General features: G+C 43.3%; 1 protein-coding gene across 1 annotated transcript in view; it reads right to left on the reverse strand.

Annotated features, from left to right (window-relative positions):
• Window positions 1-3,296: 3,296 nt before the first annotated feature.
• The window catches only part of LOC311067620 (uncharacterized protein), a 12,105-nt gene continuing 2,901 nt past the window's right edge, over window positions 3,297-12,500 (reverse strand). The window contains exons 2-3 of the mRNA XM_084089607.1: window positions 5,996-7,348; window positions 3,297-3,936 (exon numbers count right to left, since the gene is read on the reverse strand). Coding sequence (XP_083945733.1) covers window positions 3,887-3,936; window positions 5,996-7,348 — 1,403 coding nt within the window. The 3' untranslated portion in view covers window positions 3,297-3,886. The remainder of the gene's footprint in view (window positions 3,937-5,995; window positions 7,349-12,500) is intronic.

A 12,500-nucleotide genomic window follows, 5' to 3' on the forward strand; every position in this document is an offset into this window, starting at 1 on the left:
ACAGAATAATCTACAGGACACTGTGTGCGGTAGATACACGTTTGTGCCAACTACTGACCACTGCCACACACATAGACACACTAAACATTAACAATAGTCACTTCTGAGCTGCGATTAGTGTCGCACACACACAATGCATGTTCCGTCCACATGGCACAAAGAACTGCTTAACAAAAGAGAAGGAGAGAGACTTACATATCACAGAACACCAGATGTGAACTCAACAACAGCCTCCATCCTGACGTATGACCCACACACACACACACACACACACACACACACACATACACACACACACACACACACACACATACACACACACAACCACACACACACACACATACACACACACACACACACACACACACACACACACACACACACACACACATACACACACACACACACACACACACACACATACACACACACACACACACACACATACACACACACACACACACACACACATTCAAATGTCAGCCTTGCTCATTACATCAGCTTCTCATGTACTGTTCATTTAGTTGGCTTTTAACAACACAATACATGAATGTAGAGCATGGAAAATCTTTGAATCTGAATTATTACATTTACAAACATACACGTTCAATTTACACATCCTTTCGAGAAGAAAGGATCAAATTGTTCTTGTCTGCATGTGTGGCTGTGTGGATAAATTAATCAATACACATACACATGTCTTAGCATGACTGCTTCCTAACTTCATATGCCATCATTCAGGCTGTTCAGACTACACAGAGTAGTGCATTACTGTGTGTATAATATATATGTGTGTGTGTGTGTGTGTGTGTGTGTGTGGTTATGGTAAATCCTACGTTATGGGAACAAAATGTCCTCACAAAGATGGAAATATCTGAAATCCTTGTCCTTGTGTTGCCATGAGGTAAACAGCTTTTAAATCATAATAAAAATATATTTTTTACAAAAAAAAATACATTGTAATACTGTTGTACGTTACATGATTAGAGGGCTTAAGTTAATGTGGAGAGAATGAGATATTTGTTAAGAATATATTTTATATTATTTATTATTTACATTAGAGTTTCAGTATGTAAATTATCAATACTGGAAGAATAATCTCAGGACCAAAATAAGAGGTTACTTATAAACTTGAGTATTGGTAACTCTATTCATTTTACAAGCTGAGTACTTAGTTCAGCCAATCGAAAAACATAAGTACACTGAACTTAAACTGAACAGTTTTCTAACAAGCTTGTCGAGACAAATATGTGGAAACTGATTTCTCAAACATGTTTTAGTAAAGTAAAGTAAATTGTTAATACAAAGACATACTAAAGAGACGGACAACAGTGGACTGTGCATTTATTTGTATTTTTAAATCTGGAAAATATATGTTCTCATAAATAGAATTATTTTTGTGAATTATTTTGCTCAAAATATGTGTACTTCTTACGATAAAATAAATGGCACTTGATTTTTTTATTTTTTTAATCTAATCTGTGGTGGACGAAGACATTCAAGCTCATATTAAGGTTCTTGGCTCATTTGAGTTGGATATTCACTGACTCAGAGATTCACTCTGACTATCATTGAATTAACAAGTTAAACCTGCTTTGGCCTGGGCTTCATTATCCAAAAGCATCATAAGCATAAGTAGATTGTGGAGACCAAGTAAAAAGTCAGAGTCAAAGCAATGAAAAGGCCAAACATGAAAATACTAAAATCCTTGAAAAATGTCCACTCTTTGAATAAAATGTTCTATATTAAACCTTAAAGGGTTCTGTCAGATGTTCTATCATTTTAGGGTTTTCATCATGGGATCATTTTATGAATTTCGTTTTAATTGAATAATTTCATTTTAATTTATTTTAAAATACATTTTAGGAATTAAACAGCTCGTAAACATACTTCATCACTAGAAAATAAATTAACTCGTTAACAATTATGTAATAATAATTTAAGACATGTCTCCTCATATAGAAATGGCAGCTCTAGCGCAAGTTCTACCGGGAAGACTCTAATTCATTAACCACAGATCTAGCCAATCATCACTCGACATATGGAGTATATAAGCCCGGGTAACACCCATTAATACGTTCGCAGATACTGATGCCGGCGTACGGAAGTATTCGTTTTTAAAAGTTACTTAAGTATCAAAAGTAAAAAATAAATGTCAATGCATTGTTTTATTATTGTTGCTTTGTTGTATGTAATACTTACAGTACCTTATGCCTCTGTATAATATAGTGAATACACCTGCCAGTTAGCGGTGTCTGTGGAAATAAGAGCTTTTAGAATGTTATCAAACCTGTAGAAATTAAACAACTGAACAACAGCATTTATGCAGTGCAGTAAAAAGTACGATATTTGTCTTTCAAATGTAGAGAAGTTAAAGTAAAATTTTCCAGAAAAAACAATACTCAAGTAAAGTACAGACACTCAAGTAAATGTAACCCTTACTGTCCACCTCTGCCATTCAGTGCTTATTAGATTTACATCATGATTCAGGAGTTTCCTCGAGTGCATCAGTTTCCCCACGATCCAAACACACGCATTAGCCTGTGTGTGTGTGTGTGTGTGTGTGAGAGAGAGAGAAAGACAGTGTGTGTGTGAGAGAGAGAGAAAGACAGAAAGACAGTGTGTGTGTGTGTGTGAGAGAGAGAGAAAGACAGTGTGTGTGTGTGTGTGTGTGTGTGAGAGAAAGAAAGAGTGTGTGTGTATGTGAGAAAGACAGTGTGTGTGAGTGTGTGTGTGTGTGACCGTGTGTGAGAGACAGTGTGTGTGTGTGTGTGACCGTGTGTGAGACTGTGTGTGTGTGTGTGAGAGACAGTGTGTGTGTGTGTGAGACCGTGTGTGAGAGACAGTGTGTGTGAGAGTGTGTGTGTGTGTGTGTGTGTGTGTGTGTGTGTGTGTGAGAGAGAGAGAGAAAGACAGTGTGTGTGTGTGTGAGAGAGAGAAAGACAGTGTGTGTGTGTGTGTGAGAAAGACAGTGTGTGTGAGAGTGTGTGTGTGTGACCGTGTGTGAGAGACAGTGTGTGTGACCGTGTGAGAGACAGTGTGTGTGTGACCGTGTGTGAGAGACAGTGTGTGTGTGTGTGTGTGTGACCGTGTGTGAGACTGTGTGTGTGTGTGAGACAGTGTGTGTGTGTGTGTGAGAGACCGTGTGTGAGAGACAGTGTGTGAGACAGTGTGTGTGAGAGAGTGTGTGTGTGAGAGACAGTGTGTGTGTGTGTGTGTGTGACCGTGTGTGAGAGACAGTGTGTGTGTGTCTCTCATTTATTTTACTGCGAGATCCACAGAACATGAAAGTTTATGAAAGACAAATCAATACATCATTATTTTATTAGTAACTGTATTTATTCTGAGCGCATGTAAATGTAGAAACACACACAGATCCTGTCACAGCGAAGCTTCATAACGAGCCGCTGAACACCTTCACACACTGATGAGACTCACTCGTTCCTTCAGGATCTCGGAGAGTTAAAGCTGATCAGATCAAGAGTTCATTAGAGTTTATAATCAATCACCACAAACAACATTAAAATAACCCTAACACACACTGCTGATTAATACACTAATACAAGAGTCAGACCGCACTGAACACACACACGAGAGAGAGACAGACCCTGTGACCCGTTACAGACTCATCATCGTTAGACCCGTTACAGACTCATCATCGTTAGACCCGGTTTGGCTGATTCACAGTTATAGAGCTTTGGCTCATGTTCACTCAGACGAGTTAAGGTTTACTGCTTGTGTTCGACACAGATGAAGACGAGGTTCGAGGCATTTTTCTGGCTATTAACAACGATACTAATGCTACTTAGAAACACTAATTTGTGTACAAACGTGTGTAATAAAGTGAATAAAAGGCACATGACGTCTGAGTCTGAGCGCATGAACATCAGTCTTCAGACTCTGAGGGTTTCGGCAGATCGGCTGCATCTCCGGCCCCTGAAACACACACACAAAGAGTTCATCATGAAAGAGTTTGTGTTTATTGCATTTCATAATGTACACACAACTCCCATTTCTAATCTCTATTAATGACTTCGCCAAGGAACCACAGATTTTAGATATGCTCATGATTGCAAGATTGCCACAGTAAATGTATTAGCTCGCTTATCTCCAAACAATTTTCAGTTAAAGTGTTAAATCTCTCATATAACGATATAAAGTGTAGAATATCAGGGACTTAAAGGAGTACTTCACTTCAGAATTAAAATTCCCCGATAATTTACTCTCCCTCTCGTCATCCAAGATGTTCATGTCTTCAGCTTCAAAGTCTCGCCACGATCCAGCCGAGGAATAAGAGTCTCATCTAGACAAACCAGCGGACATTTTAGAACTTTCACCCTGATGACGGGTCACGCGTGTTCCGGGTCAGAAATGTAGAGTAGGACGAAAAACTCTCATCTCATTTTCTCCTCCAACTTCAAAATCGTCCGACATCGTTGTTTACCTTTTTTTTTTTTTTGTAAATGGCGTTTGACTCAGTCTTTGCACGTTCGCTTTGTAAACACTGGGTCTGTTCTTCCGCCTACGTCACGCTTGACCTTTCAACCTGATGACGTAATGTGTGTCGCATCACAGCTAGTGCAAGACCAGCATTAGTGGTTAAAAGTATATAAATGTTTATCTACTTCTAAAATGTCCGCTGGTTTGTCTAGATCAGACTCTTATTCCTCGGCTGGATCGTGGCGAGACTTTGAAGCTGCACTGAAACTCACATCTGGACCTTCGACCCGTTGGACCCCATTGAAGACACTATATGGAGGAAAATCCTGGAATGTTTTCCTCAAAAACCTTCATTTCTTTTCGACTGAAGAAAGAAAGACATGAACATCTTGGATGATGAGGGAGAGAGTAAATTATCAGGAGATTTTAATTCTGAAGTGAAGTACTCCTTTAAGTCCAGTGACATCCATCTATCAGCTACACGGACCAAAACTCTCCAAAGCCCAGTTTTCTGCCTGACATACAACAAGTCTTCAGGCGTTTCACAGATGTTTGTTCTGAGATCTTCACCCGCATTAGGCTTGTTCTCTAACCTGTAGTGTTTGTCACTGTGACTGTGAACACATCCATTTGCTCATATTATAAATAAATGTTTGCATCAGAATCAAGATATTGATGACTATCCCTCAGTGTTGTGTAGAGGTTAGTGTGTCACGACCAGCGCCGGGCGTCACCAACAGATGCCATCATGTTCAGTGTTTAATCTTACATAATCTGAGGCAACAGAGCGCAAGATTATTGTGATTTTTGGCTCGACACAAAGAGCGAGAATGTGTCAGCAAGAGGCTGTTGTGTAGACGTGAAGAAAACATGTTCTGTGTGTCTCTGTCTAGACTGCACAACACAATCCCTGTTCTGTTACCCAGCATTAGTCCAGCACTGCCTTATACAGTATGCTTTACTGTAGTGTTTTAAATCTGATGCTTTGTTCTGAAATAATCAGAAACATCATTTAAAGTTCCCCTGTAGTCAATAACTCTATCCCTTAAAACTCATCTTTGATCACCAAAATGACATATTTAAACGTTTTCTCCTTGAAAACAAATTTTCATGCCTTAAAATATCTTGAATGTAACTCGACACTCTTGCCTCATTTAGTATACGCGGTTCTATTAATATGCAAATGAGCCCCGCCTCCACTCACTCACTCAGCTCAGAGATCCACTGGTTGACGATCACACGTTTATCTGATTGGTTACAAGGTAGTTTGTGACGTCAGAAACACCAGCGATTTCAAAGCGTGTTTTTGAGACTGTCTTTGGTTCACTGCAGTTTTAAGGAGAAAATAATCAGCAATGGAGTCGACTTATGAATTTACACATGGTTTGTCTTAAAGCATATTAAAAACACCACATAGACACATAAACAACATTAAAAGCTGGATTTTCACCACAGGGGGACTTTAAAAGGTATAAGTACAGATTGCTGCCAGTGTGATGAATTAGTTTGACCTTCCCTGTGACCCCATTAACTGCCCCATAATCCCATGCGTTACCCTCTGCAGCTACTGCCTCCATCACAGGGGCTGGACTCGGTTCCACTGGAGTTGGTTCTGGAGCTGGAGTTGGTTCTAGAGCTGGGCTTGGTTCCACTGGAGTGGGTTCTGGAGCTGGAGTGGGTTCTAGAGCTGGAGCGGGTTCTGGAGCTGGAGTTGGTTCTAGAGCTGGGCTTGGTTCCACTAGAGTTGATTCTGGAGCTGGAGTTGGTTCTAGAGCTGGGCTTGGTTCCACTGAAGTGGGTTCTGGAGTTGGTTCTAGAGCTAGGCTTGGTTCCACTGGAGTGGGTTCTGGAGCCAGAGTTGGTTCTAGAGCTGGGCTTGGTTCCACTGGAGTGGGTTCTGGAGCTGGAGTTGGTTCTAGAGCAGGGCTTGGTTTCACTGGAGTGGGTTCTGGAGCTGGAGTTGGTTCTAGCGCAGGGCTTGGTTCCACCAGAGTTGGCTCTAGAGCTGGGCTTGGTTCCACCGGTGTGGGTTCTGGAGCTGGAGTTGGTTCTAGCGCAGGGCTTGGTTCCACCGGAGTGGGTTCTGGAGCTGGAGTTGGTTCTAGAGCAGGGCTTGGTTCCACCAGAGTTGGCTCTAGAGCTGGGCTTGGTTCCACCGGTGTGGGTTCTGGAGCTGGAGTTGGTTCTAGCGCAGGGCTTGGTTCCACCGGAGTGGGTTCTGGAGCTGGAGTTGGTTCTAGAGCAGGGCTTGGTTCCACTGGAGTGGGTTCTGGAGCTGGAGTTGGTTCTAGCGCAGGGCTTGGTTCTACTGGAGTGGGTTCTGGAGCTGGAGTTGGTTCTAGCGCAGGGCTTGGGTCCACCGGTGTGGGTTCTGGAGCTGGAGTTGGTTCTAGCGCAGGGCTTGGTTCCACTGGAGTGGGTTCTGGAGCTGGAGTGGGTTCTAGCGCAGGGCTTGGTTCCACTGGAGTGGGTTCTGGAGCTGGAGTTGGTTCTAGCGCAGGGCTTGGTTCCACTGGAGTGGGTTCTGGAGCTGGAGTTGGTTCTAGCGCAGGGCTTGGTTCCACTGGGACGTCTGATGGGAATTCTGGAGCTGACGTTAGCTCAGCTGGCTTGGGTTCTGGAGTGGGAGTGAACTGAACTGGTGTGAGATCTGATGTTGGTTCCAGAGCTAGACTGGTTTCTGCAGCTGTAGTGACAACCAGTTCTAAGACAGCAAGAACATCTGCTGGTTCTATGGCCTCCAGAGCAGCATCACTGCTGCTGACTGCTGTCTGCTCGGGTTTCCAGTCCTGGTTCTCCGTCTCCGCCGGTCCCGGGCTCATCTCCTCCAGAACACTGCTCTGAACCGGCAACTGCATCTGGTCTGAAATGGTCTCGCTGACTTCTGCTACAATCCCATTACCATTGACTGGCAAAAGAACACAAGCAGAGGGGAAATAAAGTTTATTAACATGCATTAAACATGCAAACATAATCATTTGTCATCAGAATAAATTATTTCTTTTAGTTACGAAATGTAAATAAGCCAAAGAGTTCTCCATATTCTTGACCCATTATATAAACTGTGCCTAGAGCAAGTGGGGTAAATGAAAAATTAGCTCTCAGATCACATAGATTTGAAGATACTCTTTGATTGAATGCTTCAGTTTTTCAGCTCATGCCCCAAAGCAAAGCCCTGAGTAACTAAAGACGGTATCAGGCATCAAAAATCATATTCCAGTCAAATCCATTTATTTGTCTGTAATCTGAACAGATAATAGTGTGAACACACGAGCCACTATCAGAGGTGACTGTCTTGTCCTGAAGTATAAGACCTCTTTTGGTCAGTCTGCATTCTCTGCAAAGGGACCAAAACTCTGGAATGCTTTACCTACTAATATAAAACTAGACACAGATGGCAAAGCTTTTAACAGAGGACTTAAACAATGGCTAAAAACAAAACAACAGCGCTTGCATGAATAACCTACTATTGAGATATTTTCTGATTATGATGCCTTTGCTTTATAACTTTATAATTTTTTTATTTTTTATTTTTTATTTTATGTAATCATATGGTATATTTTCTTTATCCTTTTTTGTTGGTATTGTTATTATTACTTTGCAATCAGTATTGTTATTGTATTCTTTTCTAAAAGCCTCCTGTACACAGGTGTTGAAAATTAGCATGTGTGCTAAAACACCCAAGCAAATGCATATGGTTCGTCCAATGTAATTGTAATGTCCATGTCAAATAAAAATAAATAAATAAAATTTAACCACACCCCAAATGTAACTTTAAAAAAAATGTATGGCTTTAGCTGAACTCAGAAACGCATACTGTAACAAGGAGTAAATAATTAAAAAAACACACATTCCTTCCTCACTTTAATGGTTAATATTTATCTTTCTCCAAAGACTAATGAAGCATCATGGAAGACGCTCTCATGGAAACCCAACAGAAACAGCCCTAGTCTTTCCATCTGAACCGCATATTGAGTGTTTACGGTTCTCTCTTATTCTTTTACACACTTCTCTGCGTGTTCAAAAGTAGAAGAGCGTCAGTCTCCACAGTTGTTTTTTAACAGCCAGTGTTTATCTTGCTTCATCGGACTGGTATGATAATTACATTATATACAGATTATGCATCACAGACATTAGAACACAATTAAAGATCATTTCATGAGTTCCTTTGCCCATATAATCTTGCTGTCCGCAGTGGAGGGGCTCGAGGAAGCAGCTTCAACTCGAGATTAGATATACCCCCCAAAAAGTGCAAATTAGATTTAGGACAGCAAGCTGGAAAAGACACGGTCAAACCGGTGGCGGTAGTTCCAGTGGAAGATTCAGTTTTAAGTATGGTAGACCCCCCCAAAAGGAGTAAGGAAAATAAGCAACAAAGATACAAGGAGATGGACTTGAATCTTGAATCGGGGCTGTTGTCGCTGGGGCTCGGGGGAGGCTCCTGTGGAGCTGTAGGAGAATTTCAGGTGCTTCACTCTTGGACATTTCTTGCTGTTGTGTTTAACAACTTAAATCCGCTACTGTGGCAGTGATGCTCAGGAATGACTCCTGTGGGAGCTGTATTTGGAGAAGCATGGCCTGGTGATGTTTTTAATAGTGTGATGTATCTTGAGAGCCCGCGTTGCATCCGGATGGGAGAGCCCATGCCAGGCGTGGTAGCTCGCTCGCATTCGAACGGGAGAGCCCTCACTGCATCCGGATGGATACGGATGGTAAGCAGCGGGATTATGAGGATGTGAGGGTTTGGTGGGCTTGCGTGATGTCTGCACGTAGGTTTTTAAAGTGTGGGAGGTCCATCGTCCTGTCATTTTAATCTGGTTTTCTGATAGGCCTTTCTGGGCAGCTGTGGTGGCTGCTCCTATGCGGAACGAGTGGGATTAAAATTGTTTGGTGGGGATGCCTGAGCTGGTGAGGATGATTTTTTCAGATTTCACAATGAATCGGTTACAGGCGGATATCCAAATGAGGCGTCTCAGCAGTGGCAGGACTTCTGGAGCATGAGAACAGCTGACGTCCCGCGCACTCGAGCGGTGGATCACAGTCCGAGGAGGAGCGACCTGGTCTAGGATGAGGAGGAAGAGCAGGCGTCTCTGGGACGGGAAATGCTGGAGCTCCGGGAGATTAGATGGGCTCACTCCTCCCGAAGCTACGATGTGAACTTGACAGAGACTCTCAGTGTGATGAGAATGCAAATAAATGAAAGCTGAATGATAAAACAATCTCTGTTTTCAAAAACTCTATAGTCAGGCATCTTCAGTAATCCTGAGTTATAGTTTTTTATTGTGTGTGTGTGTGTGTGTGTGACAGAGCATCACACACGCCTGCAGGTTCTTCCCCGTTCTGAACTCATTTCCTCAAGAAAAAGTAATTTCCTGAAGGTCAGCGGCGCTGAGGAGAGACAGCAGCGACACACAACATCAGACACGCAACCTCAGACACGCAACCTCAGACACACAACCTCAGACACACAACCTCAGACACACAACCTCAGACACGCAACATCAGACACGCAACCTCAGACACGCAACCTCAGACAGCAGCGACACACAACATCAGACACGCAACATCAGACAGGCAACCTCAGACACGCAACCTCAGACACGCAACCTCAAACAGCAGCGACACACAACATCAGACACACAACCTCAGACACGCAACATCAGACACGCAACCTCAGACACGCAACCTCAGACAGCAGCGACACACAACATCAGACACACAACCTCAGACACACAACCTCAGACACGCAACATCAGACACGCAACATCAGACACGCAACATCAGACACACAACCTCAGACACACAACCTCAGACACGCAACATCAGACACGCAACCTCAGACACGCAACCTCAGATAGCAGCGACGCACAACCTCAGACACACAACCTCAGACACGCAACATCAGACACGCAACCTCAGACAGCAGCGACACACAACCTCAGACACGCAACCTCAGACACACAACCTCAGACACACAACCTCAGACACGCAACATCAGACACGCAACCTCAGACACGCAACCTCAGACAGCAGCGACACACAACATCAGACACACAACCTCAGACACACAACCTCAGACACACAACCTCAGACACACAACATCAGACACACAACATCAGACACACAACCTCAGACACGCAACATCAGACACGCAACCTCAGACACGCAACCTCAGATAGCAGCGACACACAACATCAGACACGCAACCTCAGACACGCAACCTCAGACACGCAACCTCAGACAGCAGCGACACACAACATCAGACACACAACCTCAGACACGCAACATCAGACACGCAACATCAGACACGCAACCTCAGACACGCAACCTCAGACACGCAACCTCAGACAGGCAACCTCAGACACGCAACCTCAGACACGCAACCTCAGACAGCAGCGACACACAACATCAGACACGCAACATCAGACATGCAACATCAGACACGCAACCTCAGACACGCAACCTCAGACAGCAGCGACACACAACATCAGACACGCAACATCAGACACGCAACCTCAGACAGCAGCGACACACAACATCAGACACGCAACATCAGACACGCAACCTCAGATAGCAGCGACACACAACATCAGACACACAACATCAGACACGCAACATCAGACAGCAGCAACACACAACATCAGACACACAACATCTGACACGCAACTTCAGACAGCAGCGACGCACAACCTCAGACACACAACCTCAGACACGCAACATCAGACACGCAACCTCAGACAGCAGCGACACACAACCTCAGACACGCAACCTCAGACACACAACATCAGACACAACCTCAGACACGCAACCTCAGACAGCAGCGACACACAACATCAGACACACAATATCAGACACGCAACCTCAGACACGCAACCTCAGACACGCAACCTCAGACACGCAACCTCAGACACGCAACCTCAGACACGCAACCTCAGACAGCAGCGACACACAACATCAGACACACAACCTCAGACACATAACCTCAGACAGCAGCGACACACAACATCAGACACACAACATCAGACACGCAACCTCAGACCGCAGCGACACACAACATCAGACACACAACCTCAGACATGCAACCTCAGACACAACCTCAGACAGCAGCGACACAACAACAAACACACAACCTCAGACACACAACCTCAGACACACAACCTCAGACAGCAGCGACACACAACATCAGACACACAACCTCAGACAGCAGCGACACACAACATCAGCCAAAGATGACAGACTCACTACAGACAGTGTGTGTGTGAGTGAGTGAGTGTGTGTGTGTCTCTGTCCATGTGTGGAAACAGACAGTAACAGTGTTCGTTTGGACTGATCTCACGGGTGACGACTCTCTCATTAAGAGTTTATGTTATTTTATTCTCATGTTTTCCCTCATTATTCATTTTTAAATGAAGCTTCTTGACTTGCTGAACTCTAAACTCAAACCCTCTCCTCCATCAAAACTGTTCACTTGCTCAACATTAACCATGAACATAATCATGATCACAAGACAAGTTATGGTCCAGAATTACCTCAAACATGAGGATCATGAGAAAAACTCACAACAGAAACACTGGCCATCTTAAAGTGCGAGTGTGTGTGAGTGTGAGTGTGACAGTGGCGGTTCTAGACCACAGTAACTGGGGGGGCCAGGCAGGGGCCACTTGTGTTTTTAGGGGGCACACCTTTAACATTCATCTTAACCTATTTTCAGTATTATTTCAAGTCATTTTTCACCATGTCATGCATGACTGCAATCTCTAGAAAAAGCTAATAAATTATATTAGCTAAGCTAATAAAACAATTTCAATTCAAATGAATGTTTCATTGTGTTTAATTGTAGTGTGATATAATGATCAATAATAACACATTTTTAGCATCTAAGCACATCTAGGCACTTTTTTACACCTGGGGTGGGCGATATGGCAATAATATCATATCACGATTCTTTTTTCATGTTGGTTTTACTATTTTGCAAGTGACTGAGCATTACAGCCAAACTAATGTCCCTATTTTAAAAACAAAGCCTTATAGGTAACAAAATATAAAATAAAAAAGAATGG

This window comes from Abramis brama, assembly GCF_963993115.1.
Source record: "Abramis brama genome assembly, chromosome: 17".
NCBI classification, from domain to species: Eukaryota; Metazoa; Chordata; class Actinopteri; order Cypriniformes; family Leuciscidae; genus Abramis; species Abramis brama.